At 49.6% G+C, this 17,585-nt stretch overlaps 1 protein-coding gene across 13 annotated transcripts in view; it reads left to right on the forward strand.

Moving 5' to 3' along the window:
* The window catches only part of LOC143427719 (protein daughterless-like), a 101,334-nt gene that overhangs the window by 71,337 nt on the left and 12,412 nt on the right, over nt 1-17,585 (forward strand). Inside the window, exon 1 of one of the 13 annotated variants that reach the window (XM_076902125.1) lies at nt 5,916-6,109. The exons of the other annotated variants lie outside the window; for them this stretch is intronic. Within the exon in view, the coding sequence (XP_076758240.1) occupies nt 6,038-6,109 (72 nt within the window). The 5' untranslated portion in view covers nt 5,916-6,037. Of the gene's footprint in view, nt 1-5,915; nt 6,110-17,585 lie in introns of those variants that run through there. 13 annotated transcript variants of the gene reach the window in all.

Raw genomic sequence — 17,585 nt, forward strand, 5'->3', positions numbered from 1 at the left:
TATTTCCGATTAACATAATTTTACGTTACATTTGGACGTTGCACACTCTACATCAAAATTGGCAGACATTCCTCGTCTAATAATAGAGACAGTCACGTCTTATTTTATTCCGCCATTCTGCAATATCCACTTGTTTCGCCGAAAAGCAATTTCTGCTTTCTAATTTCAAATATAATGGAATCCAAGGAAACGATCTTCGATCAACATCTTACAAATTCAAATATTTGTTCCCAATAAAGACAGTCCAACCACCCCCGCAAAATTCCTGGACAAAAAAAAATTCCATCGCACGGTAGCGTTGGTTGATAAGAGAGAAATCAAGAGTACCGCGACGAAATTCATATCAGGGACCACGAACGCCCGAAACGTGGCGCTGTAAAAAACGCCACGCAAGGTTCGAACGTGGGACGGCGTTTTATCCGTAGAATCGGTGATTTCTTCAGCTGGTCGCGCTTTATCGCGAGTCCTCGACGAGCTGGCGAGGAAGAACGGTGCTACGCTGTCGACGGCGGCAGGCAGTCTGGCCAGTTCGCTCTTCAGCGGCTAGTCCACCTCTCTTGGCGGCGCGCGGACCGCCACCCTTCTCTCCTCTATCGCCTATTCGCGCGGCGTACGACCCGGCCCCGTCCTTGTCGCGCGCCTCTCAGGTACACGCGGATCGTACCTGCGCGTCGCCTCGTTCCTCTTCCAGGCCGTGGTCCTTTAAAACCGGTACAGTACGGATGGAAACCGCGGAGAACTTGCTCCGTACACGCCCTTCCTCCCTTGCGCTCCGCGTCCTCTTCATCGTAACACTGCACCGTGGGCGCTCGTCGCCACGCTTTCTATGGATTTCCTGTTCTCGTTCTTGCCGGGGCGATTCTTTCTCGACGATCTCGGACCGTGGAATCGCTCAGAGGAATTTGTATCGCGAGGCTTTCCGTTTTATCGTAGCTTCATCCTCGTTGATTTTTCATCCCCCTCTGATTGTTGTTATTATTATTACTCTTTGGAGATTGTTGTCTCATTAGAGTCGAATAAGTTGCAAGGATCTATGTTTTTATTAATTTCTTGATTGCAAATTTTTCAAGTTGCTTCTCGAGCGCTGAAGATTCAAATAAAATAGAACACGAGCTGTAATTGTTATCTAGACTTCGAGCAGGTTGTCAATTTGAATTTTCAGAACCTCGAATTTTCTATTCTTTATTGCTAAATTTCTCTGCTGAACGTGTCCCCAAAATCTTGTCTTTATCACAGCGTCACACGAGTGTGCTGAAGTGGTGTCCATATAGAGTTTCGCAAAGCTGCACGGTGGCTGTGCGCGGTTGAAGCGTCGATTTATCGCGGCTAGCTGGCGATTCGAAAGGGCACGTTGTCGCGAGCGGAGACGTCGACGGTTATCTGGGTGAAGGTGCGCGATTAGGCACCTTCGCGGGCGCTCGACTGCCGCGGTTGCCCAACGGCAACCATTCTGGAGCGCGTTGGCTGCTGCTCGGCTACGCATTCCCGCGACAAGCCTGAATCGTTCTCCACGCGAAAACCCGCGGACGATTTTCCACAAGCCGGCAGCCGATTACGTAAACCGCGCTGGGGAATTAAAACGCCGCGTTTTATCGTACGCTGTTATTCCATCAGCGATGGATGTTGAGCAATCGGACAAATAAGCGGGAACGTTCGAGATATCGCTTAATGATGGCGTTGGTTTATCAGGTGCTCGACCACAGGCTGCCACCAGGCGAACGGGTGTAACAAAATGGTCGTACGTTTTTAGTAGTCGTGTTGCAAGCGTTAAGTTCATTCAGTAACCCAATAATTGCCATCAATTTTTACTACACCCAGCGTATTATTACATCGCGATATTATTTCTGATAGAAAAAATTCAGAGCTGCGTATATGCCTGTCGAAAGGTTTTAACGAGACGAGGAACGAAAGGAAAGACAAGCTGAATGAAAAATTGAGAAACGCGCTGATTTGCGCGCAGGTTTTTTTAGTTTAATTACTAGAGGATTGACGGGCGTTGATAGATTTCGCTTCCTCCGTTCCGTCGATATTTGACAGGCTGCTTGGACTTGCACTGGCCTGTGCATTCGCTTTCCTACCTGTTGCACATCGGCCAGGCCAGTTTTTCCTCGGGTTTACCTACCCCCGGAAGCCACGGCCCGCTCCGTTCCGAGCTACCAGTCGTGCCCGCGTTTTTTACGATTCTCCAACGAATTCCTCGCGCGATCTTCTTCCAAACGTGTAATCCCGTCGAAAGAAATCCCAAAAGCATCTCCAATTAAATCGACAAACTTCTCGCTCGAAATAAAAACACAAAAATCGATCCAACATCTTAAAACGTACAATTTAACCCCTTCAGTTGGATCAATTTAATTTTTCAATTAAAACAACATAGTACGAGTGATCTATGTTTCATTGTTTTGTTCTTCGTTTCACTGTTTACGAGATCGATTTCCATATTTCCGAACGGAAACAGTATCGACGCGACCCAAAGAGAGGGTGTCCGAATCGACGGGAAGGATCGATCCGCGTAGCGCGCGCGGAAGTCGGGACAAAGAAGCCGATTCACCGACGGCGGCCTCCTTCCTAATCCTCACAAAGCGCCTCACGTCGCCACGAAGTCGAAGTTTACTTTTCGTGCTCAAACATAACTCGGTGCCTTTCGGAAGTCGAGGACGAGAGGGAGGGTGGGTGGGTTGCCGGGGGCGCCTTAAGGACGGTGGTAGGGAGGAGTTAAACACACATAATCCACCGTTTTCCGCCGTAACTCGTAACTCCCGCTCGTATTTTCTCTCCCGTTCCTCTCTCTTTCCGCGAGCCCTCCGCGCGCCCCGTCCTCCGCCACCCTGGATAGCAGCGTAGTCCCTCTCGAAGTCCCGCCGCACCGTGGATCAACTATTTCTGTAGCTGCGCGGCTCGCCAGGCCGCCGCTGAGCGATGCAACGATGCGCTCGCGTGGTAACGCGAGCACGGAAACCTCTGCCAGTCGAGCGTGGATCGAACGACGACCGATTTTTCCCGCCCCTCGATCGGCAACGTCCTCGCCAACGATTCGCACGCGAGTACGAAGAGGGGAGAGGTAGTCCTGAGGACCAGGCGCGACGATACGAACGATCGAAATCGCGTAGATCCGCTAGGGAGCGGAGGTGGTCGACCTCTGGCGAATAAAGAAAAATGAAACACCGCGGGAGGGGGAAGAAATAGGCGATTAAGATATCGCGATTAATGCCAGCAGGGAATGGGAGGGCAGATAGCCGCGGCAAACAACGCCCGCCTCCATGAATCAATATACACACTTCTCTTTTTGACGATGGCCAGCATCCTAGGGGCAGGAATAAATCTCCCCGCGGGTGCCGTTGTCCCTTTTCTTCTCCAAAACAGCGGAACGTTTCCGCGGTACCACCGCGGGTGGGGAAGAGACCGGGCACGGTGATACGCGCTCGCGACCGTGGCTGATCTTACTCGAACGACCACCCAGTCGCTCTCTCCGCGATCGTTCTAGGAATGCCTGTGTATCGTCGTTCGAGGTAACTCTATCCTTACGCTTATCTAGAAAACCGAGTGGACGAGGGGGACGAGATGTGTCTCGTTTTGCAGAGGTGGGGCGTCTCGATTTTATTGCACGATTTTTCAACGATTCCTGAATCGCGATGTGGTTATACCTTGAATCTTCTATGGAGTTAAGTTAGATCAACTTAGAGTCCGTTATTGTACATTTTATAGAGGTTAAGTTAGATTATCACAATTATAAGCACGAAATTAAGTTATTGGAAGTTTCTTGAATACTTTCGAGGGCTTCATGAATTTTTTTAATGCTTGCAATCTTGCGTAGAGATCGTAGAATTCTCTTGTGGATTTTGATAAAGTTTGAGAATGTTTGTATTTGAATTAATGTAGGACAATAGGTTTGGTACCATTGGTACAGAGCGTGGCGCGATCGTTCAAACGCGCTGGTTTTATCTACTGCGCGGCTGTCCCATTGGAAGTGGCTCTATCTACTGCCAGAGCTACTCATTGGTCAGCCACTGCCACGCGTCTGTCTCGGCCAGGACGGAATCACTGATCGCGTTCGCACATGTCCGACTGGATCCATTCTCTACTTAAATGTGGTTACGCGAGGATTAAGTAGCATATCCCCTTGTCGTCAGACATCGTAGACTCCTTTTTTCAGCTCGTTCTCCAATAGTTCCTGGTCTCTCTATTTTTATTCATACTCCTAAAAATCAAGAGAATCTTAAGCGTTTTTCTTCTTTCCACACACAACTAAAATATCGTCAGATGCTTAATTAACGACTCTATAATAATCGTTTAATCGCACAATATTCTCCTGAGGATCTTCTGTACACATCAGGAAAAAGGTATATAAATTCGTTAAAGAGAATTATCTCGCGAATGAATTTCTTTTTTAAATACGATAATATAGTAATAATCGAATATAGAGGGTGTCTCGCGCGAAGTAGACTGTCTACACTAATTTTTTTTTTAGAAGACACTCGAACAGCTGCGAAATGAAACGGAACGAATTTCGCGTTATCCTGTTGAGGAGGGCAGAGGAGCGGTCGTAAAACTGTTGTCGGCGGTGTCTCGAGAAACGGCGAGGCCCGCGGTGCAACGGACGCGCGGAAACGGGACGACGAGCACCACGGGCACGTTCTCGCGATCGTGGAGGGAGGCTGGACCCCAGGCTTCGCGCGCCGCGTAGCTCACCAGCCGTGTAACAAAACCAGTCGTCTCTCCACTGGCTGACCAGCTGCCAGTCTCAGCTCTTACCGTCTCTAATCCTCTCGCGATTGTTTTCGTCCGCGAGTTTTCCATCCTCGACACCGCGACTCGCGTCGATCGAGTGCGTCGAACGACACGAGCCATCCGTGTCCGCGAGTGCGTCAAAGAAACGTGGATCCTCGAGGACGGGCGTCGAAAATCTCTCGTGGATCGAGTTGAGGGGTCGTTTCTCAGTATTCATCGATCGAAGGTGAAGCAGGACCAGTCGATGAAACGACTCGTTTGGAAAAAAGTGAAAATCGTTCCGCGGACTGTTCCAAGGAACGCAGCGACGTGAAAGTCTCGGCGCGACCGCCTGTGCGAGCGCATTGTTCAAAAATAGCCGCGGCGGTTTCGACGAAAGTCTCGAGCGATTCGTGGAATCCGAATTAAGGGGTGTCTGGAGTTCTGCGCGCGAACTTTCCGCCGTTGATTAATGATTCCGCGAGCCCCGCGTCGCCTCTGACTCGCGGCGATCGCAGTTCCTGCGGCGATAAATTAAATCGAACTCGTTGGATCTCGAGAGAGAGAGAGAGAGAAAGAAAAGAACGAGTAGAGCCAGTGGAGGAAGCGTCGTGCTCCTCCTACGCGAGATTGTTTATCCTCGGACCTCTGCACAGAGCAGATAAAAATTTATCTCGCGATTTTGCGTAATTTCCTTCGACACTCTGCTCGTGGACGATCCGCATCGCGTAGAGAAACATTGAAACGCGGTCTAATCGAATCGAGACGGAGGATCCTTGTCGAGATGCGTCGATCCGTCGCGAGAGGCTCCTTCAGCGTGGCCAGGATTCGTGTCGAGGTGACCAGCGATCGCTCGAACCTCGTCTTCGATCCCTCCTCTAAATCGCAATGACCCGCGAGGAGGACCAAAATCCCACGGATCGAACCGTTGCGACAAGGGACGCTGCTGACCCGATTTCACGCGAACAGAAGGAACAGACGCGCCATGGATCGAAGCTTCAAGGACAACGCCGATTTCAAGATGAATCAGCAGAATTTCAAGCTGACCGATTTCGGGATCGAGAGGACCAACGGCCGCGCGATCGAACGCTGCAAGGCGAACTGCAGGTACGCTCGATTCGCGGCCGTCCAGCAGATGCAAATTAGGGTTGCCGGAAGAACGGACGGGTCGAGTCCTCTGCGAGGCGGCTGCGATCGTTCCCAGTTGCCCTCGAGCCACGGTGGCACTGTGACGCGCGACAGTCAACCGCGGTGCACCTCGAATCAATCGCAGAACACAGCCGTGGATCGATTCCAAGCCTCCAGCCCGAGCAATTTGGCCGGAAGTGGCTCGATGTTGCAGTCGAGCGTCGCCTCGGTACCATCGCCCGGCTATTGGAACCAGTACGGCGGTCAGGAGAGCGGGGTAAACGCATCTGAGAATTCACTCTTTTTCAGGGACCTTGTCTCGAGTGTGTCAATTTTGGGACGCTGAGTTACTTCACAGAAATATTTCACTTCTCTGCCAATTGCAATCTGCAATCACTGGACCTTTTCAGGCTTTCTGTGATATTAGAATGTAAAAAATTAATCTAATTGGACCGTATCGTCGAAATTATTAATTAGCTATCCGTAATATGGCACGAAATCGCAAATTGTATTCTTATTTTCAATGTTTTCTTAATTAATCGTTGGAACCAAACGTACAAATCTGTATGGATCTCGAGTTTCGAATGGCACGAAATCAGTTAACCGTGATAATCGAGGCATACCTGTACTATATTAATTGCAATTGTTCGTCTGTGTTAGCAATAGTTCATTCTGATTGTCTACTCGAATTGGTGTTAAGTGAATTTGAAAATAGACACTTGTGGAGAGTTCGCTCGATCGAGGATCGGTACGAATGCAGCATTCCAGTTCGCGCGGAGTGTGACAGTTTTATGATGGCCGACGAGGGGCCCGGTGACACAAGACGGGCCGATTAGTCCCACACTGTACAGGACCGGTTTAGTACTCGTACGTGACTTCGAGCCGGTTCGAATCTCTTATTGCACCACGCGCGCACATACCGTGCTCGCAGCGTGCACTTGCTCTCTGTCGTTCAGCCGCGTAGTCGAGCGTTTTCAAAGGGCCCGTTGATGTCACGCTGTTCCGTTCGAGGTTTCGAATATCCCCTGCTGGAACTCGCTGCCCTCTTTCCGTCTCTCCCTCTGCGTTTCGTAAACGAAACGCATCTGCAAATTCGACAGCTAGGTTGAGCGGTGGTTACCGGTGAACGCTAGGGGTGCGTTTTTTACTTGAGAATCTCTCGCGTGACTACGCGTGCATCGTTCTTTTCCTTCTAATTAATCGAGTCGTGGAACGCGAGTTGAGTCGAGCAGATAAACCTAGGTGATCGATATAGATAGAATAATGTAAGTTCGCAAATTTTTATTACCCCTTTCTTTGATAAATCTTCAGAGAAATGTAAAAGTTGGTTACCTTAAGGGTTGTAATCTCTAACATCGATGATAGCAGAGTAAATAATGAATTTTTCAAAATATTCTAAAATTTGCCATGCGTTAGAAAAACTAAAACCTCTTCTTAATGTTTGGAAAGAAATTCGCATCGCTCTCTTCGCGTGCTTTCTTCGCGCGAATTCCCAGATCATAGAAATTTGACTAAACCTCGCGTTTCGTGGGTGACGTTCGAATCACTTTCTCGAATGGTCCCGACGATCGTCGAGGGACAGCCCCGTGGCACTTTCGCGCAGCTATTATTAAAGAGGATTCGGAGGCGTACCTCGCGGCAGGAAACCGCCTCGCGGAGTCCGAGGCACAGCCAACCTGAGGCACTGCGGTTCGTATCTAACGTTCGCCACGTGGAGTCGTATTCACGACGCGTTTCGCTCGGCCAGCTAATTAGTATGTGCCGCGGCGGCACGTATTAGGCGGCGGTCACACTTGCATACGAAACGCGCGCACGCAGAACGGGGCGTCGCTCGCCAGAACCTTCTGACAAACGAAAAAGAGGGAAAAATAATGAGAAATTTCAGGAATCCTCCGCGTCCTCGCCTCGTTCGTTCCTTCAGGTTCTCCACGGTTCGATGGACTCTTTCGTACGCGACCAGTCGACTGTCTGAGTTAATTTGTAATCAAGTTACGAATCGAAGTATCTGTTAGAGAAATTGGAAAAATTCTGCTTTAAAAGTTTAAAGAAGCAAGTGTATCGTTTTTAGAGATGAATAATGGGATGGTTTCTGGTGGAATGACGAGAGTGGCATTACTGCGACGCTGGTGGTTAATTAGATTAATTGGTCCACGCGATCGTTAGAATGCGCGAGATTTATAATTCCTACGGTAGCCGCTTTCCTCTTTTCCTTGGCTCGGCTTCTCGACACCCGAGTTTTCCAGTAAATCGCTCGGACCGCCGATAGCGCCGCGAATAATCGCAAAAACACGACGGATTTATCGCCCTGGCAATTCCTCGAACATTAAAATCGTTCGAGTCGCGAATTGGTTCCCGGGAAAAGAGTCGTGACGCGCTCGAGTGCCGGAGAGGACGTAAAAATAATTGGAAGCGAGAACGCAAACGTAGTCCGCATCGATAAACCGCGATAACAGTGGAAGGGGGTTGAAACGTGGCGTGCATGAGGTACATTCTATTTTCTTCCAATCGAGATACCTTCAGTTTTACAATGTCACTTAAAAATCATGTCTTCAGCTTCCTTATTTAACCCCTAGTTACTACAATAATTCAAACGATGTAATTCTTACTATCTTTATATCCGTTTCGAGGTTAGATTCTCACTTTACAGTAAAAGAATTCACCAAAAATGAAACTCTTAGACGATCGAAACCGAGGTAACCTTCGCGCGGCTACCAAAATGGCGGAGGAACGATCACTGGCGGCTCGCATGGAGCACAGACTCGAAACAACGAAAAGCGGCGGCTCGCGGTAATAACTCCTCGGTGCGATTATGAAAAACGCGGTATACGAAACATTCTGGATCGGGCGTGGTGCACGTCCCACACGAGCGGTAGCAGACTCTCGCCTGTCTCTCGCCTTTCTATCCTCCGCGCGCGGCGTTCCAACCGCGGGGCCGTAATCGGAATCGGCATCTCTCGATTGTTTGAAGTCGCAGTCGTTGAAATATCCCCAGAGCGTTCCGCTTTTTCTTCCCCCTCCCGGTCTGTCAGCGTGGAAATTTGTCCCGCGAACCATCGTCGAACCTTTTAAAGCCGCGGCTGCGACGGAGGAGGGCATTGTTAGTCGACTCGGGGCTGTCGCTCGTTAATTATCGTTCGTAACAGCGGTATGAATTTTTCACGCGCGACGGAAACGTTCAACCGTCGTGCCGTGGGTGGGGAATACTCGACGGTTAAATTTAATGAATCGCGTGCCGCGGATCGACGCGGGGACGCATTTGCATCGGGCGAATTCTTCTTTCGCGACCAAGGACGCGCCGCGTTCGAGGAAATATAGTTGAGCGGTTCGTTAGCGCGCGGTTACAATTACGAAACGCTTTCTGGGAACGCCGCGGCGCGGAAAAACGCGAGATCTAGGCTAACCGTGTCTCTCCCGTAGCGACTCGCCAGCCACGGGAAATGATCTTCTTAAAGGGGGCCCGCGTCGACGATCCTCGTCGCGGGAATTCCATTCCTAGGCTGGTGTCCCCAGTTTTTACCCTTTTTTTCGAATCGACGATGCTTTGACACTGGAATGTTTAGGGTTTGAAAAAGAATCTTTCTTTTTCGTCGTATCCAATTAATTTAGATTGCTTTCTTTTAGAAGCTAGGTTTCACACGATGTGCATAGAAATTTTAGAAAAACACCTTTCAAATTTACATCTACAAAGTTATTAATTATAAGGACAACTATAAAGAACAGCTTGATCTCAATCAGTATCGACTACACGATTAAATAATCAGACCTCAAACGGATCAACAGAAACTGTAACAATAAACTGGCTACCAATCTATTCGAAGGTATCCCCAATATATGTACACAGGGACAGTCTCGACGAAACTATCGCGAAAGCGTAAAATTTTATCGGCGAACATTTGTCGGCGTCCCCCCCTTTAAGGGTGCCATTAGTAAACCGCTCGTAAATACGAAACGACCATCGTCAACAGCAAAAATCGAGCCGGCGGCAATAATTTTTTATCCATTCGGTCGTTCCACGAGCGGGAGAGCGAGCGGGGAATAAATTTTCGTCCACGGTAGCCGCGGCCAGCCGGAGAAAAGTTAAATAGGGGTGGAAGAGGACGGTGGACGGAGGAGAGGTTACCGCAGTGGGCGTGCGCTGGTACCAAAGCCACCCTGCGAGTCTCTGTCGGGAATCGCTTTATTTTTCCCGGAGAAACGATCCAGCCGCCCCTCTGCGCGGGTCCCGTGAAAAAGACGGTCCTCTCCTCTCCGTGGCGAACGGTGGAACGCGATAACCGATCGTTGGGTATTCCGCGCGCGCGGTGACACGAGAGGAAAGTTGCTGGGGCGCGCGGGCGGCCGCGCATCGACGAGCGAGCGGAACTGCTTGCCTCTTGTAATTCTGCACGGCCGTCGTCTTTTATGCAGACTTAAATCACATTCTCGAGGAATGACTCGACGAGGTGGAAGAGAGGAGAAACGCGAGCGTTCCCCGTTCGGATTCTACCGGGTGACACGAGCGTGCACACAGTTTCGACTGGTTCCACGTGTGTACACACGCTCGCTGTAAATGGTCTCTACAGTCAATCGAGCTGACTGTATCAACGAACAGCTCGCGCGCTCGATTCTCTCCTTCGATTTGATCCTTTTGTGGGAGGCTGACTTCGCGAGCTACCAGTCGCATTCTGACGGGGTGAGTCAACGACTGCTGCTCGATCGAAGAAAGAAAATTCTCGCGCGGGATCCTCTGGTTCGCGATTCGTCGATGAGGGTGTGGAAAAATCCGCGGCGAGCTCGAGGACAGTTTCGACGGGGCTGTGATTTATCGACGGCTTCGATCCGCGTGGATCGCGCGCTGGCCCGTGTTTCCGTGCCAAGCGCGAACTGATTTAGCATCCGCACCGAAAACGTCGCGGAGCCAGGCTCTGCCGTGTGTTGAGCCGGTTGTAACCTAAATTCGCGGCAGACGAGCTCCGCCGTGTCGTAGATCGACGCTGTCCTACGGTTGTACGCGCGTTGTTGCTCGTCCGAGGGTGACGATGGGTTCTACGAGCGACCCAATTTCCCGAGGCCAACCGTACAGACGCGTCGTCGCTCGGATCGGCTGGTTAAATCCTGATTTCCTATGATTTTGAAGGGGTTGGACCGCGGGGGCGAGGAATGGCTTACGAGCTACGAGTGGAACAATTGGGCGCCGTGTTGTTCGCGGAGCACGTAACTTGGCGCTGGGGCCACCTACGCGCTGTGTAATGTGGATTTAAGGTAATCCTGGTTCTACGTAATCTAGGCGTAGCACCACGGTAGACACTGTGTAACTTGAGGTCGTGATAACGGGCTGGCGACGTGTGTAAGTTGGATTTAGAGTCACCCTTGGCTGCCGCGCACTTTGGATGTAATTTGGGGAAGTCGAGTCTGTCTCGAATACTGCTCTTTCGAGGATCATATAGACATTTTTCTTTTCTAATAGATTAATTTACGTCTACGAAAAAATATTTAACGGTCTGCGTACGATGGTACACTGGTTTTATCGGATACCATTGTGACCATAAACTTAACAACAACAAAGTATTTAAAAATGGTGACTAATTGCGTGAACAGATAGAGTTGGTAGATTGCTTATCGAAGCACGGAAGTACACTTTTGAAATTCGATGGAGGGTAGGATCGAAGTACTTGAATCAACGTAATTTGGGTCGATAATTTATGCTAGTTATTGTATTTTTTCGTTGCTCTCGACAATGGTCGTGTGGTAATGTACGGTTTCTCGTGAACTTTTAAGTACGATTTATATAACCGAGCTTTTCTCGTAACGAACGGAAATCGGGGATCGAATAAACAACGCGAGCCACAAATTTATATCAACGTCTGGCTCGCGGCAATATCTTCGTCTTGTGTATACCAAGCTTATTTGCGATCAATCTTCTATTTGCAGCGGGATTATAAGCAAATGCTTTCGACGAGAGCGACTCTCGCATTCTGTTCCTCCATACTTTCCAATCTCGAACACCCTCGTACATTCCTCCACCCCATTGAGTTAGGCCAGACTAGATTAAAACTGCTACCAGACAATTTTCTGCAGACAATCAAAAATTGTTACAAACCGTTGCAAAACTCTCTCCTATCCATTTATCTATTTTTTAATATTCAAATTTGTGGATGCGTAAAAAAGAATGTCCTCAAAGAGGTTCGCCACTTGAGCGTGATTGATGAGACGCGCGCACGCGTTCGCCACGTGGTCCACGCGCGGCTCTCAGACCGTTCATCCCCAACTCAACCCCTCCACACACTATACATCCCACAGAACTCACCTCGAAACCTCTTAATTTCCCAACAAACAAACAAACAAAAAGTAAAAAAAAAAACGAGAATAAAATACAGCCAGTCTGGATCGAAGCTCGCAACTGGAATGCAAGGCGAAAGGACGCGTGTTAATCGATGCCTGGACGCGTCCCTCGGCTGAAAGCCGATCACGTACACCATATCAGCCAACTAATTGTTGATTATGCAGCCGTTTGTCTTTGGCTCTCGCTATATACGCTACGAGCCGATACGCCTAATAAATAATGGAGACGTCGCCGCGGACTCTCTCTCTAGCCTCTTTTCACGTCGCTGCGGCTGCTAGCCCGGGAGGGCACCCATTCGGAATTACATATGCACACCTGCGCTGTGTGTTACCAGCGTTGTAAACCGACGCGCGCCTTACGCCACCGCGCGCACCCCTCCCGTCCCCTGCTCGCTCGCCACCGGATCCTTCCATCCCGTGTAAACGGCCTTAAGCCTCTTACGTCAGGTTTCCACGAGTGTGTACGCCTGATAATTACCAATTAGCGGGGGCGGTCGGGTGCCGATTAAAACGGGAAGCCTCCGATCGCGGCCAAAGGGAGAAGAGCGTGCGGTGGGGCTGCTCGAGCGGAAGATTTACTCGCCGCTGCGAGTTCCAGGACTTACCACGATTTACTCTTTACGCGAGTGCGCGTTTGGTCCGCGTGGAGGCTGCGAGGGAATCTGTGCTCTATTTAAACGTGGACTAAAGAGATTTGGCGAAGGATACGGTTAGTTATCTGCTGTGTCCTGATGATGGGAGGAAGGGGTGATTTTTTAAATAGTAGAGTATTTACTCAACGATAAAATAATTTCTGTCTCTCTCTTTCTCTTGCGTATCAGAATATACAATTGATCCACGATGAAAAGTTGCACACTCGCAAGATTTCCATTCTCACTGTGTCTCGATAAAAGTCGCGAAGAAAGGGGTGGTTTTTTAGATAGTGGAGTATTTATTTCGCGATAAAATAATTTTTGTCTCTCTCTCTTTCTCTAGTGTATCAGAATGTACAATCGATCCACGATGAAAAGTTGCACGCCCGCAAGATTTGAAATTTTCACTGTGTCTCGATAAAAGTCGCGAAGAAAGGGGTAGTTTTTTAGACAGTGGAACATTTACTTAGCGATGAAGTAATTGTTGTCTCTCTCTTTCTCTTTAGTATACGAATATACAATTGATCCACGATGAAAAGTTGCACACCCGCAAGATTTCAATTCTCCCGCGAATCGCCGATCGACTGCCTAGCCCCGTAGGTGAAACAAGACCGACCGATCCATCGTGTTCTGTTTTCGCGTCAGCACAACGGCCGATCGGGTGTCGGATGGAATAACGTCCACTAATGAAATCTCAAATATTAGACGGCATCGTGTCTCGTGTTTTGCGTGGCCAATAGTAGAGACCACCCCCTCGCGTCGTACGTTTCTTTCGGCGATACGACACGATAATACCGATTCCGCGAAATCGGAGCCGGGGAGAGCCGCGGACAAGTACAGATTACCGCGCTCCCGTGCCACGAGGGGAGAGTAAAGTTCGATACACCGCGATATCAGCCTCGAATCGTGTTCTCTCGTCAACGCGCTCCGCTCTCGCGGCTGTCGTAACGCGACCAATTACTACAACCGACGTTCTCCCTCGGAATTACACGCGAAACGTCGACGCACAACGGTCGACGAGGCGAAAAAGCGAGAGCGAGAGAGAGAGAAGAGGCTAGCTGAATTTCTATTCGAGTCGTTCGAAATGGCACAACCGGAAGTCGTCCTGTGTCAGAACATGGCTATTCCATCTACGGGTATTTCCTTTATGGCCGTCGGTCCCGTCCGCCATGGGAAACTATCGGGACCCCGTCCTACACGGGGCTACGAAGGAGCATAAATTCTGAGAAAGATAATACGGGAACCGGCGTGGCGCTCTTCGAAGTTCCGTCGTGGTTCTCACATTATTTCGCTCGACGACGCGGCGTCAGGTGACCACGATGACAATCGACGTTAACCGTGGTTAACGAGAACTGCGTTCTTTTATTTTATTTTTTTTCCCTTCCTCGCTCGATCGAGAAAGAAGAAAAGGGAATGGTGCTCGAGGTGGAAACGAGTTCCCTTTTCTCTTCGCTCAGCTGCGGAAAAATGGCGCGTGTGCGTCAGTTTCGGTTGGCAAGTGGAATAGGCCTGCGTGACACGGGCAATTTGCCGCAGGAGCGGACGGCGATAGGGGTGCGTGCGGCTGTGGCTCGTTAGAAATTACGCGATACTCATCTGTGACACGTTGTTCGTTACACTTGAAGACCGTTGCGTCCTTCGCTAGTCGTTGGTAATCTGTTAGAACGAGCCTTTGCTACGACTCGTCGATTTTACACCTGATTCAGAAGAACGATCGCGAGCTAATATACGTTTGAGAATAGAGGAAAGTGGCCAGGTGTCTTTCTTCGAAATTTAATCGACTCGATAAGCAGATACGTTATCACGAGTATTATCTATTAACCAACTAACGGAAAAACACTTTCTTTTTTCACTTGATTTCTTTTCTTTCGAATTGCCCAGCATTTATGGGAAGCATCGATCGCGATGGATCGTTCTTGATCGATCTAATCGCATGCAGGTAGAACGGTGACTGTGAAATGCGCGATGAGTGTGCGGCAACGACGCCAGGGAGGATTCTCACGGGTAAAAGGATACACCTGCTTTCGTCTGTTAGACGCTCGAGACGAAATAACGTCGCAGCAATTAATAAGGGGGCGATCGACGTGGCATCGCACTGGGAATGCTGGCTCTCCGCTCGCGTAATCCTCTCTTCCGCCTCTGAATTCATTTCCGCTCACGTGTAGTCGACCGGAGAACGATCGAGCCGCTACGAAGATGTTAATCGATCATCGCGTTGAATATTTTTGTTGCCGTCCGCCCATGGAACTGGGATTCCTTCACTGTTTTTCTTTTCACGAAGTAAATCCCTCGAACACGTATCGCACGTTGAATCTCGTCTAATTTTTGTTCAATTTTTAGTCATTTCCCAGCACGAAAATATTTTATTTGAAATCTTTCACGAATTTCTCGTCTCGACTAGGCTGGTTCGATCTCAAACCCATCGCTACCACCGATCATCTCTCGCTTGCTGCGTGCCCTTGTTCCAAGTCGCGAAAACAGTCGTGAGAACGTGAGACGGACGTCACGTGCTCAATTTTCCAAAGACGTCACGTAACACGCGTAGCTTCGCTCGCAGAAGCGACCCTTCCGTCCTATTTCAAACCTTCGGGAGCTAATTTCCCTGACAGAGACGTTTCCCGTCCCCGTCCGACCCTCCGCCGTCCTTTTCCCACCGCGAGCCCACGGACAAGAGAGCTAAATCAATGTAGGACATTTATATTGGCTGGAAATCGCTGACTCTCCTTGGCCACCGCGGCGGGACACCCACCAGGACATATTAAGATTTCTGATCGGGCTCAGCCGTCCGGCGGACATTTTTATTATTGCGTGTCCACCGCGAGGATCGCCGCCAGCCGAGGAATAAAACGTGAATTATTGGCCACGCGGTGTCTCCTTTGCTCTGCGCCCTCTGCTCGAGTTCGAATACACCTTCTTCACGCCTCTATGCTCGACCCTCCATTTTGGTACCCGCGGGCCAGCAGAGTTGGTTCGTCCAACTTCCGTCGCTCTGAATAAAATTTCTAAATATTATGAAGGCGAGTGATTTGTTTCTCGTGGTATCACGCGATCGTTTTTAGAGATTCTATAAATATATTTTTGGGTGTTTCAGACTTATTTGCAATAACGTTAATCTTGCTAGTCGAACACGTATATCCACTTCAAGCTTTTCTTTTCGAATTTTCCTCGCAACATTCGACTTCAGACAGGATCGTATGTTAAAATAGAGGTCTCGATAAGTATCGCAGAATTTTTTTCGATTTTTTTGAGAGGCTAGAATACCTGGTAGAAAAAGTGATGGCAAATGTCGATATCGATGGTCGTTTATTGCGCGCAGGTTAAATCTCGAGGAGGACGAACACGGGAAAGAACAGTCGATTAGTTTCGAGCGTGTTCTCGAAAGATTGAGGACCGACTGGAAGAAGATCAGATGCAGCGTGTACGCGCGGAAGGCAACGATGTCAGAGCAATTCATTTAAATTAATAGGTCCAGAGGGCGAGCGTTTATCGCGCGATTAGCGGTGGCATTTTTTCCCCCCTCCTGTCCCCACCCCGAGTGGGTGTTCGTATTTGTACGACCGTTATCGACTGCTGTCACGATAAACCCGACACTTTTATCGCGTACAATTACGTACACCCCCGTTCCTCCCTCGCGCGAGTATCACAGATACGCTCGCGTTTTCAACGCTACCGAAGATCTTTTGTTCTTACGATGATCACCATGATTTTGCATCATCGTCCTTATCTCGAGAGGCGTAATACGAAGTGAGAGATATAAAGTGAGAAGATGGACACGTTTCTCCACTCGCCACGTTCAATATTCCACAAATTATCGCGGGTACTTGCAATCATGCAAATTCGTCTAACGAACGAACTGAGAATTGTTGATAACCCGCGCCATCAAACGGACGGATCCACACGCGTTTTAACTTCTAACGGAGAATCCTGTCTCCTTATTGGCCTACGTGGACCCCACTACCAGCACGGTCAATCGGCGCGGTGACGCGCACAACCAGCCGGCTCGCAGTCTCGTGTCACCCTTCGCGTGGTCTGCGTCGAATTTCTCCAACTGGTATCGCGTTCGTCATATTTATAGTGTCGACTCGGTCATCAATTCCTGCGAACTATACAGTGCTGATTTAAAACAAAATCGAACAGCCTCGTATCATTCTTCACAAGAAATAGTGTCAGTGCAAGAAGTCGAAGGGGTAGTTTTGCAAGATTCGAGATCCTGTCGAGAAGACTTGTCTTCTAGCTACCAGAATCGTTCGACGTTTTCGCTCAGATCGAGCCGCAGGACGCGAGGCATCCTCGCGTTAACCGAGACTCGACTACCCCTTTCCGTCGTCGGCTGGCAGCAGCAGAGGGTGGCGGAGGACGAACGAAAGAGGAGAGAGGCGGAGACAAAAGTTTTCGTCGGTGCGGTGGGAAGGCGTGGAATATTTGAATATATATCACGGTGAAATTGGGACGAGGGTATGCTGCCGTGGATCTCTCCTGCGCCACTTTCAACCCCCGTGCACGCCACCGCTGGCGGAACGCCGACCCCCCGCTCTGTCGCGGTTATGTTGTCCCACCACGCGATCTGACTTGCTCCCGAGAGGCTGTCCCTGTCCCCGTCGACGATATGTTTGTCTGTCCTGCTGACTACGGTGGTTATAGAATGGTAAGAGCTGGGAACGGTGGTTCTTCGTCGTCTTACCACGCGACCACCCCCCCCCCCGGTTTTTCTACCCTCGACGACGTTGCGCCACTTCGATGGAAGTCGTTCGAGATGCTTTCTCGATTGTGCTCGTATTTGTTCGCTCGAAACGTTCTTTT

Source organism: Xylocopa sonorina, chromosome 9, assembly GCF_050948175.1.
Source record: "Xylocopa sonorina isolate GNS202 chromosome 9, iyXylSono1_principal, whole genome shotgun sequence".
Taxonomy (NCBI): domain Eukaryota; kingdom Metazoa; phylum Arthropoda; class Insecta; order Hymenoptera; family Apidae; genus Xylocopa; species Xylocopa sonorina.